General features: G+C 40.9%; 1 protein-coding gene across 1 annotated transcript; it reads left to right on the top strand.

Annotated features, from left to right (window-relative positions):
- Positions 1 to 6,986: 6,986 nt before the first annotated feature.
- Positions 6,987 to 19,075, top strand: LOC127417013 (proline-rich transmembrane protein 4-like). The gene is made up of 4 exons (XM_051656686.1): positions 6,987 to 7,122; positions 9,283 to 10,082; positions 12,397 to 12,546; positions 14,678 to 19,075. The coding sequence occupies exons 2-4, from the start codon at positions 9,365 to 9,367 to the stop codon at positions 16,561 to 16,563; spliced, it is 2,754 nt and encodes a 917-aa protein (XP_051512646.1). The 5' UTR covers positions 6,987 to 7,122; positions 9,283 to 9,364; the 3' UTR covers positions 16,564 to 19,075.
- Positions 19,076 to 20,094: the final 1,019 nt, after the last annotated feature.

The following is a 20,094-nucleotide window of genomic DNA, read 5'->3' as shown; positions in this document are numbered from 1 at the left end:
GTAATTGTAGTACAATTCAAACATTAATAATAGATAAAACACTTGAATAATCATATTAAGATCTACTGGTGGTGGCTGAGGAGAGTCCCCTATTCTCTGTTTAAAAGTGCTTTGAGTGTAGTGTCAGAAAAGCGATTTAAGTTTAACCATTTAAATATGTAAATAAGAGTGTTGTTTATCTTCATCAAAGCACGTAATATTTCTGTTTCAAATGTTTAATCGTATAACATAATATCAGCATAGCACGTTATGACTCCGCCTCCAGTCATGATCGCACACAGGCGATGTCCAGGTAAGCTTTTAGGAGATTCATTTGCCAGAACACGACTGCCGTAATGTGTTCTTCCACAAATTGCTTGCAATTTTAAGTTTCAACCACAGATGTCGCATGAGAGCACAGAGTTACGTAGTGCAGCTTTAAGTCAACACAACAGAAATAAGCTACAACACAATGAAATGAATCAACACAATGACATTTAAGCCACAACACAACAAAATTAAGCCTGTTCTTTTCTGATAATTTTTTTTGTGTTGTGGCTTAATTGTATTGTAGCTTAATTTAGCTTAATGTAGCTTTTATTTGCTTTGCTAATTTTGTTGTGTTGTGCACCCCTGGGCCACCATAGTTTTGTGATGTCAAATCTGCAGTGTGTTATTGTATGTGTTTGCATAAATAGATTTTATTATTTATTGAGAATAGATAGTGTGCAGGACTTCATGCAGTATGTGCAGAATGTACAGATGTTGCAAATGTTCTTTTTCAGTGGCAAGTGGCAGCATATCTACAAATCCCAGCTACTGTCATGGACATGGTTTGAAACTGTCACGTAGGTATAGCTGCAGGCCGGAGACCTTCAAATAGGGGGCGGAATCTCCCAAAGAGGGCGGGGTTACTCCCAAAGGGGTGGGGTTACACCAAAAGGGGGTTGCGCCAACTCCAAAAGGGGGCGTCACTTCCACTCATGGTTAAAGAGCACCTATTATAGTTTTTCAAATATTACCTTTCATGTAGTGTGTTATATAGCTGTTTGTGAATGTAAAAAAGTCTACAAAAATCTAAGTGCACGACAAATGGAGTTATTGACTCCCAAAAGACAGAACCGATTCTGAACACCTGAAACGAGTCGTTAGTAATTTCAGACTTACTTCCTGTACTGACCTACGTAATTTGGTAACAAAAAACCCACCTCTGGTCTTCATTGGCTGCTCGCAAACAGCTTTGACCCGCCCTCAAACACTACACTAAGCGGTAGACCAATCACAACAGACTGGGACATCTGACCAATCAGAGAAGAGTAGGCTCACTGAAAGGTTTAGAATGAATCCTTTAGAACGGATCATTGAATTAGTTGTTTTTGACCCTGGGAAAAAAAAAAGGTAATGCTGCAATTTAAATTATGAGCAAATTAAAGTGTTTTTTGACCTTGGATGCATGTAAATCTATTGTATGAGACCTTTAAAACAAAATTAGGCATGTTTAAAAACCATGGGTGGTATTGTATGGCGCCTTGGGAGAAACCCACTTCAACACACCCCCAAAGTTGTTGACGGGTGGAGGGGGGTCTGTGTGGGTGCCTCGTGCCGCCCCCCCCCCCCCCCACAAGATGCCACCCTGGGCAACTGCCCATGTCGCCCATGCCTAAATCCGCCACTGGATTTGTGTATTCTCACTTGTTGGTGCTGCCTTGTTTGCAGAAGTCAGCATTGCTGGGTCCAACCTCTCGGCAGCACTGATGCAGATGATTGGGAGGGAAATAAAAGCGGCCCCTACCCTGAGGGGATATAGCTGTGGACCATGCTGATGTCATATGTTTAATCAGCTCATCTGGGTCATTGTTCAAAACCAAACCCCCTTTAGTTCCAGCTCATTTGGTGTCTTCCTGTACACAGACTAATAGCAAACGCAGTGTGCAATGCTTTCAAAGGGTCTTAATACATGTGGATATTTAAAGGAAAGGAAATGTTTCTTTTTTTTACTTCAGAACAAGAATATCTTCATTGCCTAGAATTTTGAGAGAGTTAATCGAACAGATTTACCTCCTCACCACTGAGGATTTAGAATTTGTTAAATTTGAATTCATGTGAATTTGAAAAAAAGTTTCTCTCCGCCATTTCTGCAGATCATATCTTACACCAGTAGGTGGCGACAAATTAGCTTCTTTTATGTGTGATGACTGAGTCATTGAATCAGATTAAACGGATTCGTTAAAAACAGTGAGTTGTTTTCTTTGTGAACATTGTTTGGAAGTGAATGAGAAAATGTGTTCACTTTAAAGACACAGATTCACTGCTAGAGAAGAAGTACTTGTGTTTAAACTCAAGTGAAGTAAAAAAAAAAATTGGACAAAATGACGGAAATATGGCGAACAGGACACAAAATAGTGATTCTCGTGCATCATTCTAAATAACGAAACCACGTCCACACTGTGTTGAATGTTCTGAGGTGCTTGCAAAAACGAATAAGACTAGAGGTAGAACGATATATCGGTTATACCGATTAATCAGTGCCGATAGTTGCTTTTTGGGAATTTGGTTGAACAATAAACTGCATCTGGGATTATATTTATTTAGGACTCTTTGTCTGTGCCCACCATAGTAAGGAAAGAATAAGAATTATTTTGACATTCTATAAATCAATTTTAAAAAGTATCGGCCATTCCCACCACCATAGTTACCGGTATCTGCAAAATCCACTATTGGTCGACCTCTAAATAAGACACTTATAAAGTAAACACCTGATATTCAAAGATAAGCTGGTTGATTTTTCCCAAAGTACACAGTGCGAAGCCTTGTTTCCATACTCACATAAAAAAAAAAAGTTGTTTATTGACAATGCTGTGACTGGCATTGAACCATTGATGGACAAGATGTACTCTGAGAAACGGCTCAACTGGCACACTGAATACGGTAAGCATCAGTTTCATGTAGTGTATCGGTATGCGTACTGCATGCATATAACCTTAGTTATATTATTTAAACAGTATGCTAAGTAGTATATCAAGGGTGTTAGCAGTAGGGTTGCCACCTGTCCAGCACTGCCAGGGGACCAAGTTGGCAACCCTAGTTAGCACCATGTTCTTTCTGAATGGATTTTTGGTTGAGGTGGAAGTGGTGGGGGGCTGATCTAATGTGTTATTCAGCTAACTAACCTATACATCTATTTAGTCCCTGAGCCCTAACCAGTCCTCACACAGGCAGCTTTTAATGGGACTGGCCCAGTTTGTGTTCTCTCGGGGTCTGTTTTAATAAGGATTGATCTACATCCTGCTCATTCTGTCTGACCACACACACACACTGGTGCGTCTCTGTGGACCATCCATCCTGGATTCACTGAAGAAGAATGGCTTTAAATATGTATTGAGTGTTTATATGCAATGAAAGTGGAAGAGGAGTGTTTGCCCAGTGTGATAAGTCTCATTGTTCATACACACGAGGAGTCGGGAGACAACTAAGCAGTGCAGGTCAGACTTTATTTTTGGTTGCACACTTGGTTGCACACTCTTAGTCTTTGGGCACGCCACTCAAACGTAAACAAACACAAATACTCAGATACTCTTTAGAGTCTTTAACAATGTAGACTTCTCAGGTACTTAAGTTCACACTACACTCTTGTGTCGCTCTCTCGCCTCTCTGGCATGTCTTGGCTGCTTTTTGAGGTCTCTCTCCGCTATCACTGTAACAAGAAACAGCTGTTAGAAATTACGCCAACCAGTTTGACGAGCCACACCACTCCCTCTCTCCCGTAAACAGACACACGACTATGCCTCCATCCCCACACCCAGCTATGTCGCTGTCCTTTTCTGCATATCGTGGCCCCCTTTGGCATATCGCTGCGCCATTTTGCGGCCCTCTTCAGCCTATCACGGCCCGTTCGGCATAACGGGCAGCCCTTTTCAGATTATTGCCACCTGTTCGGCCCTGTTTCGTGGCCGCCCCACCGGGAAAAGTCCCGGTTCTCCCAATGGCCATTCTGCCCCTGATCAGTGTGAGTAACCAAATTTGCAATTTCAGTGTTCATATATTGAGGTCCAAAAGTCTTAAAACCACTGGTGGAAGTGCTTCTATTTTGCAATATTATTTAAAACAATTGTTTCATTTTTGATATTATCAGCATACAAATTTGAGTGAAAATTTGAAATGAAAATTTACAGGGTCATTCCATGTCAACACAACCAGAGGTCCCCAAAATTTTGTTTTGATATTTATATATATTTTACTGGTGAAATAAATGCATAAATTATGATGAAAGACAAAATATTAAATGCCATGGATCAATATTTCCAGAGTAATCCCTTATATTTTAGATTGGGGTCAAAATGACAATTTTCGCCATTGATTTTGGAGCCAAATTACAGGTAAAAAAAAAAATATTTTTACACATTGATAGGTCGGTCTATTGCTAAAATCAGTTGACTTCAGCACCTCTAGTTGTATTATATGCCAATGGTATGAGTTCAATAATGGGGAAAAAAAAACTGTTTTGTGTGTTGTTTTTCCAAAGTTAGAGTGCCTATAACTCCATAAGTATTAAAGATATCTTTATATCCTTTTATATTCTTGTTCAGAACAAACTTCCCTTTATGAATCTTCATTTGTAAGGCCATGTATGTGTAAATCCCAGAGATATGAGGTTCTTAATGTGGCTCCAGGGGAAATTGTTAAATTGTATCCATTTTCAATGGTCGAAAACCAAATGTGGTCAAATGGTATGAAGCTAGTTTTACTTGTCCAACAAAACAAAGATCTGTAGTACAAATAATGCTGAATCTAGAAATTTACCTTTATTTATTCACATAAAAACAATAATGTCAAAATCACGATTTTCGAGAGTCTGAAAACAATGCTGTTTTTAAGAATAAGCGAGAATGTGGCTCTTCATTTAGTGAAATACCTATATCTACCAACATATATCGCTTCAGAAGACATGGATCAAACCACTCTTATGGATTACCTTAATGCTGTCTTTATGTCCTTTTCGGAGCTTTAACGTTTTGGACCCCATTGACTTGTATTGTATGGACAAACAGACATCATAATATCCTTCAAAAATTTTCGTTTGTGTAGTGTACCATAAAAAGGAAAATCATATGAGTTTGAGACAGCATGAGGGTCAGTAGATGATAAGAGGATTATCATGTTTGTGTGAACTATCCCTTTAATGTCACCAAAGAGGTCTTTTGCAAGTCTTATGAGGTGTAAACATGATTTATGCTTTATCTCTCACCAATTGTATATGGTCACAGCATACAATAATGATCATACATTTTAACTCATGACTTACTGCCATTAATTATTTTTCACAAACAGATATATGTAACCAGTCCTGCTCGACCCACTCCGAGCGGGAATCGAACCGGCATCAGCCGGCATGGGAGGCAGGCAAGCTAACGAGGAGGCTAAAGGCTACAGCCTCTAGCATCAGTCGCTAGTGTGCTACTTGAGGCCAGGGGAGTGAGGTTTACACATCCCGCACAGCTATAACGCTTCAGTGGCTCCCATTACACTAAACCACCTAAACCTCACTCCCATCCGAATCACAGCACCACTGTAACCAGACCTGCTCGACCTGCTTCGAGTGGGATTCGAACCAGCGTCTCCGATATGGGAGGCAGGTGTGCTAAGAAGGAGGCTAAAGGCTACAGCCCCTAGTGTCAGTCGCTAGTGCACCTCTTGAGGCCAGGGGAGTGAGGTTTACACATACCGCACAGCTATAAAGCACCAGCTGGCTACCGTTATACTCACTCCCCTAAACCTCACTCCCATCCGGGTCACGGCACCACTGTAAACGGATCTGTTTGACCTGCTCTGAGCGGGATTCAAACCAGCATATCTGGTATGGGAGGCAGGTGCGCTAACGAGGAGGCTAAAGGCTACAGTCCCTAGTGTCGGTCGCTAGTGCACCTCTTGAGGCCAGGGGAGTGAGGTTTACACATCCCGCACAGCTATAACGCACCAGCTGGCTCCAATTACATATACATGAGGGAAAATGAGAAACATTCTAAAGTGTTACTGTCTTTTAACACTCTGATTTATTGCTGCACATTGATCTCTGCCTCTCTTTGAGGGATTCAGAAAATTAAACTCAATATTGTGTATTGATGAAGTTAACTGAATTGTGAGGAGAGCTTCATCCTTTTGCATTTGGAACCGAGAATATAGTAAAGTGTTCTTTTCCATTTTAAAGCACCTCTGCAGTAAATGAACTGCCATCCCTGGGGGCCTGGGTAGCTCAGTGGTAAAATACGCTGGCTACCACCCCTGGAGTTCGCTAGTTTGAATCCCAGGGTGTGCTGAGTGACTCCAGCCAGGTCTCCTAAGCAACCAAATTGGCCCGGTTGCTAGGGAGGGTAGAGTCACATGGGGTAACCTCCTTGTGGTCACTATAATGTGGTTTGTTCTCGGTGGGGTGCATGGTGAATTGAGCGTGGTCGCCGCAGTGGATGGCGTGAAGCCTCCACACGCGCTATGTCTCCGTGGCAACGCGCTCAACAAGCCACATGATAAGAGACGTGATAAGGACTGAGGCGAATCACTACGCCACCACGAGGACTTAGAGCGCATTGGGAATTGGGCATTCCAAATTGGGAGAAAAAGGGGAAAAATCCAAAAAAAAAAAAAAAAAATGAACTGTCATCCCTGCTGAAAAAGACCAGATTATGATTATTTTAATGCTGGTCCAAGCTGGTTTAAGCAGGTTAGTGGTGGGCCATGTTGCCATAAAACTGGTCTTTCTGATTAAGCTTGTCAGGTGTTCCCTTCTCTAGCTGTTTACTAAGTGATGTAAGACCAAGTCAGTCAAACTCCTAACATGGCTAATCCAGCTCTAGAAACTAAAATCACAATTTAACTGATTCAGAAGAGAAAGATCAGACATCTGAAGCCTAGAGAGAGTCAGTGATATAAAGAGAAAAAGAGAGAGACAGAGGAGATGGGACATTTAGAGGGGGTGTGTCAGACAGCATGTGTGTGTGTTCATGCAAGAGGAAGAGAGATGTGTGTGTGAGAGAGAGTGAGAGAGAGCACTAAAAGACACGCATTCGCAACCACACACAGAGTGAAATCTTTTCTGCAGCAGGACGGCAGGGACAAGGATTACTCCAATTTTAGACTCTTTATCCCAGGGTGAGCACCTCTCTTTTAACCAGATCAAAGTTTGTGTCTGTATGCGTATACTGTATGTTTGTGTGAGTTCAGATGCTGCTGTGTGTAAATGTGTCACTGGATGCTGCTGCTGAAGAGAAGATGCAAAAACAGAGTGCTGCACTGGTTGGTAATGTAGACCAGCATCTCTATCACTCTCTATTGCACAACCATAAATGATAAATGCTGGATCCACTTAAAGAGACAGAAATAAAAGGATACAGTGAGTGTAAGAGAAATGAGAAAAGAGAGATTGTGCATAAAGGAGAGCATAAGAGAATGTTAATGTGAGTTATAGCAGTCACTGTTAGATTAGTTGACACAAATCGAAGCAGTGAAGAAAGTCTAATGGAATTACGAACTGTTACAGTCGCCATATATCTTCAGTACTCTTATTGAGGATTGATCCACACATAGTTGAACGCATGTGCCCTTTATTCTTCTACAAGTATGTGTATAAGAAAGCTGACAGTTGTGTGTATATATATGTGTGTGTCTAGTTGTATTGGAGAGACTTTCCTCTTCTTTGGGCTATGTTTTATTTTATTTTTATTTTTGTGAAATGAGTCACATGACTCTAGGGATTCGACTAAGACTGGTGATCTATAAAGTCAAAGCTTTGACTGTAATACACTCACCATGCTCCATCACAACACTCAATACAACTGTAAAACAGGAGAACAAAAATATGCACTTTTATACAGTATGTAGACTGCTTTTTATTTCTCTGTAATAATTCTTTGAAATATTTTTTTCCATAGGGGAATTGGTTATTAACGATAACTTTAAACCTTTAAAGATGTTTTTTTATTTTTTTATTTGTGTTTAACAGTGAAAAAGATCCACCAATCAGAGAATTGTGCACCAAAAAATCATCATTTTTAATCCTCATTCGCAATGTTTCATGGGATTATAGTTCATTCCCTTATGAAAGTCGTTAAGTACCTTTGTCTTTTTGTCTGATTTTCAGTTACTTTTTTGCTTTAAATCAAACTTTGTAATGTTGTGATTTACCTCAGAGCTGGTTGGTTTGATTTTATGAAATTCCTATGAAAGAAAAGAATTGGAAAAACACTTCCAGAACCAAAACGTCTATTGATGGTTTAATGCAAGTGAAGCTCAATCGACAGAATAATAAATAAATAAATGTTATTTAAAAAAGCAAAAATCATGGTTAAAAAGAAGCACTTACAATGGAAGTGAATGGGGCCAATCTGTAAATATTAAAATACACACTGTTTAAAAAAGTATAGCCACAAGATTGATGATTTTGGATGATTTTTGTGTGATAATATCACTTACTAATCCAATTTTACAACTTTGTTTCCATGACGACGTAACGCCCCAAACCCTAAAACCCTAAAATGACAGGAAAAAATTAAGATTTAAACAACTTTACTGCTCAAATAATACACCAGTTTTAACAGAAGAATTAATGTAAGTGCTTTTATAAAATTATAAGCTTCACATTTCTACCTTTGAACTCTCCAAAATTGGCCCCATTCACTTCCATTGCAAGTGCATTACTGTAACCTCGATTTTTGTTTTTTGTAAAGAAAAGGTGGGACGAGTCGAAATTGATTTTTGTGGAAATGAACATTATTCCACACATGCTGTCAATTGAGCTTAACTTGAACTGAACCTGGAATATCCCTTCAAAAAGTGAGTGGGTGTAACCGGTCCCACTCAACCCGCTCCGAGCGGGAACTGAACCGGTGTCTTCAGCATGAGAGACAGACACGTGCTACAAAGGCTACAGCCTCTAGTGTCAGTCACTAGTGCACCTCTTGAAGCCAGGGGAGTGAGGTTTACACACTGCACAGCTACCTACCAGCTGGCTACTGTTACACTCAACCCCCTAAACCTCACTCCCATCAGGGTCACGGCACCACTGTAACCGGTCCTACTCAACCCGCTCTGAGCGGGAATCGAACCGGCATTGCTGTGGCATGCGAGGCAGGTGTGCTAATAAGGAGGCTAAAGGCTACAGCCCCTAGCGTCAGTCGCTATTGCACCTCTTGAGGTCAGGAGAGTGAGGTTTATACACATTGTACAGCTATCTATCAGCTGGCCACCATTACACGGGCACTGTTGCACTCTTTTACCCAGCTGTTCATTTTTTCAATCTTGTTTATTTCACAGGTTCCGAACCAAAAGAGAATGTAAGAGTCAAATGGAGACAGACGGGTGATTCTGTGAGGTGTAATATCTTCCATGTGTCAGCATGACCCCTCAAGGTGGAGCACTCCTGCTGGTCTTTGGCTTCTTGCTGTGTGGTAGTCTGTGTGCTGCTGTGTCTCTAAATAGAAATGGAAGATCCCAGTCTTGGACCAACACGGACAAATTCGCAGAGCCAGCTAGCAGCCCACCATGGACATCCTGGCCCAACAAAGTGGACTTGACTACTCCAAGCTTCCTCAATTTATCCCTAAGTGTATTACAATCAGAGGAGTCTAGCACAGACCATGAGGGTCCAGAGGTCTCAGTGGATGATGATGGTTTGTCAAGACCTTCTGCTTCAAGGACACCATGGATCAAGACTTTCCCTGAGACTGATATTCCTTCAGACATCCAGCGGGATGAAGAGGGACCTGAAACGGAAGAGTCCGATTGGCCTGATCTTAGCAGAAAGGGCCGTACTGACCAATCATCTGAAACGTCTTCATTGACAACACTGCAGCCTTCAACTTATGCAGACTCTAAGACTTGGAGTACAAAGTTCAAGACACCTATAGCCTGGAATACAGAGACATACATGTCTCAGGATGAGCAGAGAACATCTGAAACAAGATTTAGCACTTACCAGACACTGAGGACATCTTCTAGTACAGCTGAGATGCCATATGCCAGAGGAACCTTAGATGGTACCAATTTGCCAAGAGGGCTGACAGACTATCTGTGGCCATCTGAGGAAACAAAGGATTTGACAGATGCCCCTACTGGTAATCAAATTAATGATACTTAAGAGCTAACTTTCAATTGCATGACTGAACTGGATATCATGTGAATGTGTATCTGTGTTCATGTTGCTTCAAGCCCTCCCACAAAGTTTGTACTTACGAGGCCGGACGTCGTAAATACGATGTGATTTTAGTAAAAAATAATGGACCAATTTGGCAATTCCTCTCTTTTTTACTTGCTGACAAAGACAGGAAGCTTTTTAAGCACCAATGCAACAAAATGAAGAGCAAAGCCATACATTAGGTGTGTAATTGATGCTTATTCAATTCATTTTATCTCATACGGCCACATTTAATGATGGGAAATGTAGTTTTTGTTGCACAAGCATGCCACCTCATGACTCAGTTGAACGAGTCTTATTTTCTGGCAAGCTAAATCATTATTGTCCATTGATAGTACAAAAATGCATACAAACTAAACAGTCAAAATCCACAAGTACAGTGTAATTATTAACTAAACCAATTTACTTCCACTTCCACCATGATTCTTTAATCAACACGCCCTGCACGGAAACTGCACTCAACAATTCCAACTGACTTTGAAGATGTTTTAATTACTGTATATTTCAAAGTTAATATGGATGTACTTACTGATCCATTGACAGTCAAATTCACAGGGTTACTAAACTAATTTGGTCTTATGCAGCATGTCTCTGACTGGTACACTAGTTCTTGTGATTTCACATGGTTTAACCATTAATGACCCTCAGATCGTTGATGTTGCCATTTCTGACCACTGTTGTGTCTTCTCCGTAATGTCAGTGTGTACCAGCTCTGTGAGTGATAAGAGGACTGTCTCTATCTGCTGATACTGCTGTGACTTTCATGGAGCTCATATCATCTCTCCCTCCTCTAACATCCTCCTCCTTAGACACTCTAGTGGACAGATTTAATCTCAGGTTGAGAATGTATTGACTTTGTTGCCCCCTAAAAACAAAGACTGTCTCTGGGAACACTAAAGCCCTATGGAGTGATAGCACATCCATTGTAAAATTAAGAAGAGACTACAGGAAAGCAGAAACTATAGATAGACAGCTGAGCCCTCACCTCAAACATCATATGATCTCTTCACAAGTGAAAAGTGCAATAAGTTTGCCACATTCTTCAGCGCTAAAACTACTAACTTAAGACAAAACATAGCTAGTATGAGTCTTTCAATACACCTACTGCTGTGAATTGCCCAGTCCTAGACTAGTTTAGGTCCTACTTAAGCATCCAAGACTACTATGTTGCATTGGGTACACACACCTCCAGACATCATGTGATATCGCATGGTGTTCCCCAAGGCTCAGTACTGGGCCCGTTTTTATTTTACTTACAGTATATATGCTTCCATTAGCTGGTATGAATAAAACATCTCTTTTCTTCAGTATGCAGATGATATGCAACTCTTCTTGTCACTTGCACCAGACCCCCAAAAATCTATTTGCACTACGCTGGATAACAAAGAGAGCATAAATATGTGGATGTCGGAGAACTTTCCAACTAAACAAAGATAAGACAGAGGTACTTGTTATCGGTAACAATGCACAGAGAAAGACTGTTGCGCCTTATCTACAGGAGTCTCCTTGCTTCTGAGTGCCAACAATCACGTCAAGAATTTAGGAATCATGTTTGACAGTGAGCTTGCTTTTAATGAACATATTAGCAATGTCAGATTATCACAAGTATATCATATCCACTCCCCTATAGTAAGAAATAGTAAGAAAACTCATTACTGCTAGAAAAAAGGAGGTATAAACCATAATTTAATGTCTGCAGCAATACTGCATCCTCATTCTGCTATTAGCTAACTGTTTAGCAGTGTGATCTCACTAAGATCCCTCGAGCTGCAGTGAACACATCAGTATTCCAGCAGTGAAGCAGCCGTTCATCACTGTAGATGTGTGTGGGATACAAGCCCCTAAGTGACTCGTGAAATTCTATAGAATGTCAAACAACTGCAGTCAAAGTGCATCTGTATCAATCTGAGCTAACATAAGATCCAGCTGTTTAAAAGGATAGTTCACCCAAAAAGTGTTGTTGCAAACTTGTGGGACTTACTTTATTCTAGAATGCAAAAGGAGAGGTTTGGCAATATGTTAGTCACTGTCAGTGCATCCTTATTTGTTCCATACTATGAAAGAGAATGGTGACTGAGGCTGTCATTCTGCCAATCATCTCCTTTTGTGTTCCACAGAAGAAAGTAAGCCATACGGGACACGAAGGTGAGCAAAATGATGGCAGAATTTTCATTTTTAATTGAACTGTCCCTTTAAGAACAGGTTTCTTACCCTATTCTCTCTTTCTCTTTCAGTTAGTCTGACTGAGCAGACGTTCAATATGACAAGAATTGACTATGAAAGAGAGGACAGTGTGAAAACTGAGGCTGTAGACCAAATGACAATGGCGCAAAATGGGCAAACAACCGCCATTGTGATCGAGGCCACTGAAACACATCCTCCAGGTACTGAAGCATTCATTGTTAGAATGACATCTACTGTATTCTAAGGCATTATCTGTGACCAGAGAGGTTATCTGTAGCCTTTGAGAGGTTACATGATGCTGAAACTCACCGCCACAATGCCAGGGTGTTGCTAAACAGTTGCTAAGGTGTTTTGAGTGGTTGTTATGCTCGGAATAACTGTAATTACGAGATGGAAACTCTGAGATTCTGAAGGAACAAGTCGACTCAAAACACTTTTTTGTATTAATCAACATTATGCCACAAATGCTGTCCATTGAGCTTAACTTGTATTGATGCCGGAATATTCCCTTAAGTGTTGTGATGCTCTAATGAAATCTCTTTCTATGAACTAAGGTCAGAATTCAATCCTTCGAGGTAAAACTCAACCCTAGATTCTCTGAACTTAAACCATCTGCTTAAGGATAATGCTGACTCACAGGTTCAGCCTCTTTATCTTCTGTACTCATGCAGAAACAATTACTGATAGTCTATACTAATCAATCAACAACAGAATAAGCAATTTAGAGCCTTCTGATCAACAATTAGCATATTATTAGTAAAAACAAAATTCTAAAATGCTCCATAGTGCACCTGCTTCTTACGTTCATGCACATGTATTTAAGTGATGTGATGTCACGAAAGTGTGCCAGTTTCTAGTTTTTAAATAGTCGCATGCATGAGAATGGCAACAAGGTCAATGCTGTTTTATCTGTGCCGTATGTGAATGTGTGTCAGGGAGGATGTGTGCGACCCATTTACAGCAGCCTACTTCCACATCTCTCCCAGCCAATTCACATAGTGATTGTTTTATATCCTTCACGGCCGATGCCTGTTCTGATATTTCTGCTGAGGCTTATGCTACAGAGTTATGCTGCATTTGTCATCATAAACAGTCCCTGTAAAGTTATCACCTTCAGCTTTAGATCATTTGTACACATCTAGATGTTGACAGGATTGAAATATTGGTGTATGGTTTGTTGTTTTCTCTGCAGTGTAAATACCCTGAGCTGTGTCAAGAGTATAACTTCATTAAGTGCTTCAAAATGAACTTAATAACCTGCTTATGGAGAACATTATGCTTTGTGTTTATTGTTTTTTGAATATATCATCTCCCATGAATGCACATACTCTAAGATGTTATTCGAATTTATTCAGAGGCAGTTCCACTGTAGAAAGTAGTTTAGAGTTAAGAGTTTAGAGATGATCTAAAGTAACGGATGTTAGAAGGAATATTCTGGGTTCAATGCAAGTTAAGCTCAATCAACAGCATTTGTAGCATAATGTCTCTGCTTTCAGGTTCCAGAGGTTGATTTTTTATTACAATGAACATATTAAACATATATTTTTTTTTTTTTTTTTTTTTGTATGAAGGTCTCATTAAAAGTGAATTAGACACTTTTTTTTTTTACCAGGCCTTCATCATCTATTTTTTGTTACTTTTCAAATGCACTTTATGTATAGATTTCACTGTTTTAGTCTCGTCTCAGATCCAGGCTTTCAATATTAAACTATGAAAATACATTATAAAAATACAAATTATTACATGATTAAAACTATGATTATCTAATCAAAGAGCGAAATTTAATGTACTTGTTGACCAAGTTCAAAAAAGTGTCAGTTAAGAGCATGCTTGAGATGAAATATGAGACAAAACAAAGAAAAATCAAGGGAAATATTACTTGCAAGCAGAAGATTTTTATTGGGTGTCATTTCCAATTAAGCTGTAATTTTGCCAAATGATGTAAAAAAGTGTGTAAATATCTTTTAATTCAGTGTATTTAGGATACATAAAATGTTAGCATGATAAAGTAATTGGTCATTTTATTCTATTCTATTTTATTAAACACAATACAAAAATTTGAGATGTGCTGAAAATGACACTATGGTGGGAATTCATGACTTTCAGGGGGGAAAAAAAGACAAAAATAGCGTAAATCTCCTGTGATGCATGTACATACACTGTTGCACATTGTTACTGACAAATGTAAAAAAAAAAGAGAGTGTGAAAATTTTTTTTAACAAGACTTTACTTTCTGGAAGTCCACCGTGCTAAAATTGCAAAAAGTTGAAGAAACACCAGTGTGTGTACAAAATGTTCTAAAAGCACTTTTACCTATTTGTTCTGTTTCAGCTTCTCCAGCTGCTGACTGGCATGAGTCCACCACACTTCCGGACTGCAACCTGGTTGTCAATGGGATCTGTCAGCCCTCTGACACTTTCAAGAAACAGGCTTCAACTAACAACACTCTGTCGACTCCACCCCCTGTTTCTGAAACTACACCCCCTGGAGTCATAACCCCACCCATTGATGCCCTGACCCCTCCTCTACTGGTCCCTCTGCTCACTGACTGGAATGCCGCCATGGCAACATGGGGCTTGGCATGGGAGCTGCAGGTTTACGGTCTCGGCTGCGTGTTCTCTCTTGTGGCTGTGCTGTCTGCGCTCAGCCTGATGTGTCTGCCGTTGCGTTGGCCCTCTGGCTGTGCCCACTTCAGCCTTCTCCACATCCTCCAACTGCTGACCGGTTCCAGTCGTGCTTTGTGGCTGCTCTATGACCCATATGGCCAAAAAGAGCGCCTCCCGGTGGCCTGGGCGCGACTGCTGCACGAGGCCGCCTATCCTTGTCTTACAGCAGCGTTTGGATTGCTGTTGCTACTGCTTACCGCACGGTCTTGCACACAGCTACTCTCCCAAAACACTCTGCAGCGCAGCTCCTGCCTGTTGGCTGCACTGGTGTTGCTGCATGTCGCTGCCGTGATGGTTTCCGTGGCGATACTGCAGTTGTTTCCCACCCTCCAAGTTGTGCCTCTGATACCACCTGCGGCCTTCTTGTTGATGTCCACTCTTTTGCCATTCACGTATCTGCTTTTGTACTTCTGTGCCCGTGCGGATGCCAAGCACATCTACCGGCTAAGCAACAGTTCACCAGAGCATCCGCTGTGCCACACCAGCCGGTGTCCGTACATAGAGGCACGTATGTGGGAAAGGGCGGCCAGGGCAGGAGTGTTCTCTGCCCTATTTCTTCTAGCATGCGGTGGCCTAAGACTCTATGCCATGCTAAATGCAGGAGGACTAACTGATTCCGCCATGATTGGCCTGATGCCATGGCCATGGTTGGGTTTTCAGCTCAGCTGCAGAGTGTGTGAAGCGGGCGTGTGTCTCACTCTTGCTCTTGTAATCACTCACCCACTTCTTTGTTGTGGAATGCCCCTTTCTAAACCTGTTGGCTGCCGCTGGCTCTTCAAAAAGTCACCTACAGAGGGCACCACATCCACAACCAAACCCTCCATTCTCTCTAGTCGCTGTGACTGGTCACTACGGCCTGCAGAGGGCATTGTTCGGCGGGAAAGTGAAAGTGTGCCACTCTACACCCTGGTAGAGTTACCACACACTGAATCCGAAGGCTTGGATCTTCACTATCCCAGCAGCCCTCAACGTGAGCTTTCCATACTGATCACCCAAACAACAAAGCTTGCAAGCTCAGATGGCGACTCCACGGCAGATCTGCGGCCTCCTTCGCCCATTGATCTGCGTCGGAGCATTGACGAGGCATTGAACAGCGATGCTTTGTTCCAGCATAGCCTATTTGGCTCGTCCAGGCTCTCTCTCAGCACTCGTGGGCCTCCAGATGGACAGCCCTGCCGGGGAAAATCCACAGAACCCAACCTGTGCCGCACTGCCTCGTGTGGGGATGTGGACGCCAGGATTGAGCCCAACCGACCCCGGCAATGGGGCACTATAGCAGGGAGACCGTCGCTCACTCATGGAGGTCAGATCTCAGTCTATTGCAGTGGGTTAAACTCGACACAAAAGTCTCAGAGCAGTCTTCACCGGGGCTCTCACACAGGCCAACAACTTCACAGACGGTACACAACTTTGGGATCTACTTCTTCCAGAGGGAGCCTGGATGTAGAAACGCGTTCTCATGCTGATGAGCTCGCCGTTCAGGCAGAGTTCGTTAATGTTTGCAGGCAGATAGATGCCCTCAGTGTCTGCAGTGATACGATTGACCTATAGGACAAAAAATTCAACAAACGATTGCATTCTAAATCATGCAGCTACCTGCAAGTTTAACCTTTAACATTTTCAAAGACATTTAACCTTAAAGGAATGTTCCAGGTTCAGTGTTAGTTGAGCTCAATAAACAGCATTTGTAGCATAGTTTTGATTTCAACTGGTCCCATGATTATTTAAAAAAAAAAAGCAAAGCAAAAATTGTGCTTATAAAAAGACACTTACAATGGAAGTGAATGGGGCCAATCCATAAACGATAAAATACACACAGTTTCAAAAGTATAGCCGTAAGACATAAACATTATATGTGTTAACATGACTACTGAACTACTAAGCCTCTGATGCTCACTCTTAATGGACAGAAATTCTGTGCAGTCTAAAACATCAAACATCAGGGGCTCTATTTTCAGGACCCTGCTAGGCACAACGCAATGCGCAACAACCGTGTGTCTTATGACAAGGTGTCATAAGGTGATCAAATGTGTGTGGATGGGAGTGTTTGCGGTATCTGTGGGTGTATGTGTACAAACTGCGGGTGTATTGTATGCAAATGAAGTGTCGCAAATCACAGTTTTTTGTTTTCCTGAAAAAAAGGTCATTGCGCTAAGATGTTTAATAAGATGTCTAATCTCGGCGCAAAGTCTAAACTCAGTTCTTGTATATGCAGTTTGGGGATTCCACCAGAAGATGATATCAATGAACATTGGGAGAGGAGCAAAGCTTATTTCAAGCAGGTGAAACATGGGCGAGCAGGACTAGAGCCAACAGTCCCAGAGAGGCCAACAGAGAACATACAACACATAGGCTACACTACGGTGCAGAGCAGTCCTAAATACGTGCCTCTGTGAATAGACACCAGCTGCTGTAGCACGCTGTGCGCTCTGGCGAATTCTCGCTTAGCCGGTAGCAGGGAAAGCACTGCATACAGCCCATTTACACCACCAAATTGTTATGAATGGACTGTCTTCATCTATATCAATGTCAATTGACAGAAAATGGAATATAAGAGGACACCGATGGTGCAATAACCCGAGAAGAACCTCAGAATTAAATTGCACTTGACCCAGCCCATTAGTGCTTTGCGTGTGCAGTTTGCCAACCCACTTGCGCTTATCAAAACTTCATGGCCATGCCCACTGACTTTGCACACATGTTGTTTCGCATAGTGCTGCGCTTAAGGTATAGCACTCTTAAAATTGGGCCCTAAAGTAATCTTAATGTGCTCAAAATATGCTAAATGCCATTGGGTGGCATTTAGTTTAAATGCACATAACAATTATTCTAGAACAAAAAAAAAATAAAAATAAAAATGAAAAAGAGACTACATAGGGCTTTTTAATGCATCTTTCAGCAATAAACTAGCACTTATGAACATTGCTTTATAATAAGAAGTTGGTTTTGTTTTGGTTTTGTATAGTTTGATATAGCATGCTTCTCCTAAACCAACATGATCACACGGGAAGTCGGCATGCTGTTTCCAAAAGTTCCGGTACCCTAGGATTGGCAAGAGAATGCTGACTCACTGACATGCCTATCTCCCATCGGATATATTTGAAACAGCTCAACAACCATTACTTTCCTTCGTGGCTCGACTGGTAACGCATTGCGCCAGTTGCATGGGAGACTACAGTTCAATCCCCAATCAAACGAGGACGTTATCCCATTTGTATAAACAATCACGAGCATGATAAGGAGGTTGCATTTTTATCCCTAAAATTGCACTTTGTCTCTACTAATTGTTAAGGTTAGATTTGTGTGGTTGGGGGGTAGAATAAATAAAATAAGCATTTCTCTTCACTGTTTTACATCCTGTTCAGCTGAAAACAATTCTTTTTACAACTGGCTTCTGGTGACCTCTCCTGGACATAAATGGATGTCACACTTGTTTATATGCTCTGAAACACTTACCGCTTTAGCCTCTAGAGGCAGTGTTTTCAAATTCGGTCAACGTATACCAATTTCGGCTAAAGAAAACTCGCACACTTGCCGATTTTTATGTGAGATCAGGCTGCCTAAACACACATTCGGCAACATTTATGATGGAGACATTTGATTCTACACAACCAATATGCAATGCTTTGCAACAGTTTCAGTAGCGCCCAAACCCACTCCAATTTATGGGAGACAAGTCTATAGCAAAAAGCTGAATAAAGACAATAATAAAGAACTGAAAATACCTGGAGTTTCAAATGCTAAAATAATGCTTATCAGCAATTGTATGAATAGTATATTTGTACTCACACTGAGTGCACAGTTGAGTGCTACTCATTATCTATTGTTTTCTAAAAGCTGCTTATATTTATTTAATAGACCTCAAGTCACCAAAACAATACTTGATTGAAATATTGTCAATATTCAACTGCCAAATTCACATACATTTCATACAGCAGTGGTTCTCAACTGATTTTGCTTCAGGACTTAGATTTCAAGAGTCGACCCAACACAGTACCAAAATGTTGCCATCATAAAATCATACAAAATTAAATGACTTAATGCTATTACAATGTTCAGTAAAAGCGAACACGTTATTAAAATGTATTTTACCTTGAGCAGTTTTGTTTATTTTCAAGGTTTTCAAGGATCGGGACAACCTGTCCATGTTGACATCTGCTTTGATATTCAAGTGACAGATGAATATTTACGAAAATACTGTGGCCTTTGATCGGATGCACAGTGTTTGTCAACAACAAAACATATTGGAAGTGTTTTAAAAGTGAATAAACCAGTTTGTTTTCCCATTGTAAGGGCTAACATACAGTCAGCTGGCCTTATTGAAAATTATTACAAAGGTCTCTGGAATACTCAATTCTGATTGCTCAATGGCGCCATCTAGCGGTCTGATATTTCTGAGTAACAACCGCACATCCGGTGATTAAATCTCATCAATCTCATCTGGGTACTGAACTTCTCAGATCACTGTGTGATCTCAAAAAGTGAGCTAATAAAATAATTTCAAATCAATATTTAATGTCTATTTATGTATCTATTTAGCGAATAGTTTTGTAATAAGCTGGATAATGAGCAGCCAGAAAGTCATTTTCACAAAATAAACACTAAAAGAACTGGAAAACCGGAGATGGATTTCAGCTGTTCGGCCTGTTTTCAGTTCTTTACATAATTTCAACTCAAATCAATATTTTATGTCCATTTATTTTCTTTTACATTTGGTTAGTAGCCATGTAATAAGCAGGTTAATGTAAAGTCAGACGGTTGTTATGGTTGACTGTACATGATCCCTTTACATACAGACCATTTCAAGACGGATTAAGGAAGTGACGTTTTTTTTTTTCCTTGAACATTTCCTGCTAGTTGTGCATTCCAAATGGGATAAATCACCCTCTGAAGGACACTTTGAAGGGAGAACTATCATGAGAGTCATGCTGTAAGATTACTTCAAACAGAATTTCCAATAAAAATTACTTAAAAACAGTGGTGGCTGGTGCCCAAATTTTCAGGTGGGACTCTGAGCCAATGCGTGCACGGGAAAAAATTTGCGCACACGCACTTTTTTTTTGTTATGGAGGCAGATGGATT

This window comes from Myxocyprinus asiaticus, chromosome 26 (assembly GCF_019703515.2).
Source record: "Myxocyprinus asiaticus isolate MX2 ecotype Aquarium Trade chromosome 26, UBuf_Myxa_2, whole genome shotgun sequence".
Taxonomy (NCBI): Eukaryota; Metazoa; Chordata; class Actinopteri; order Cypriniformes; family Catostomidae; genus Myxocyprinus; species Myxocyprinus asiaticus.
This window is presented reverse-complemented; position numbering and strand designations above follow the sequence as displayed.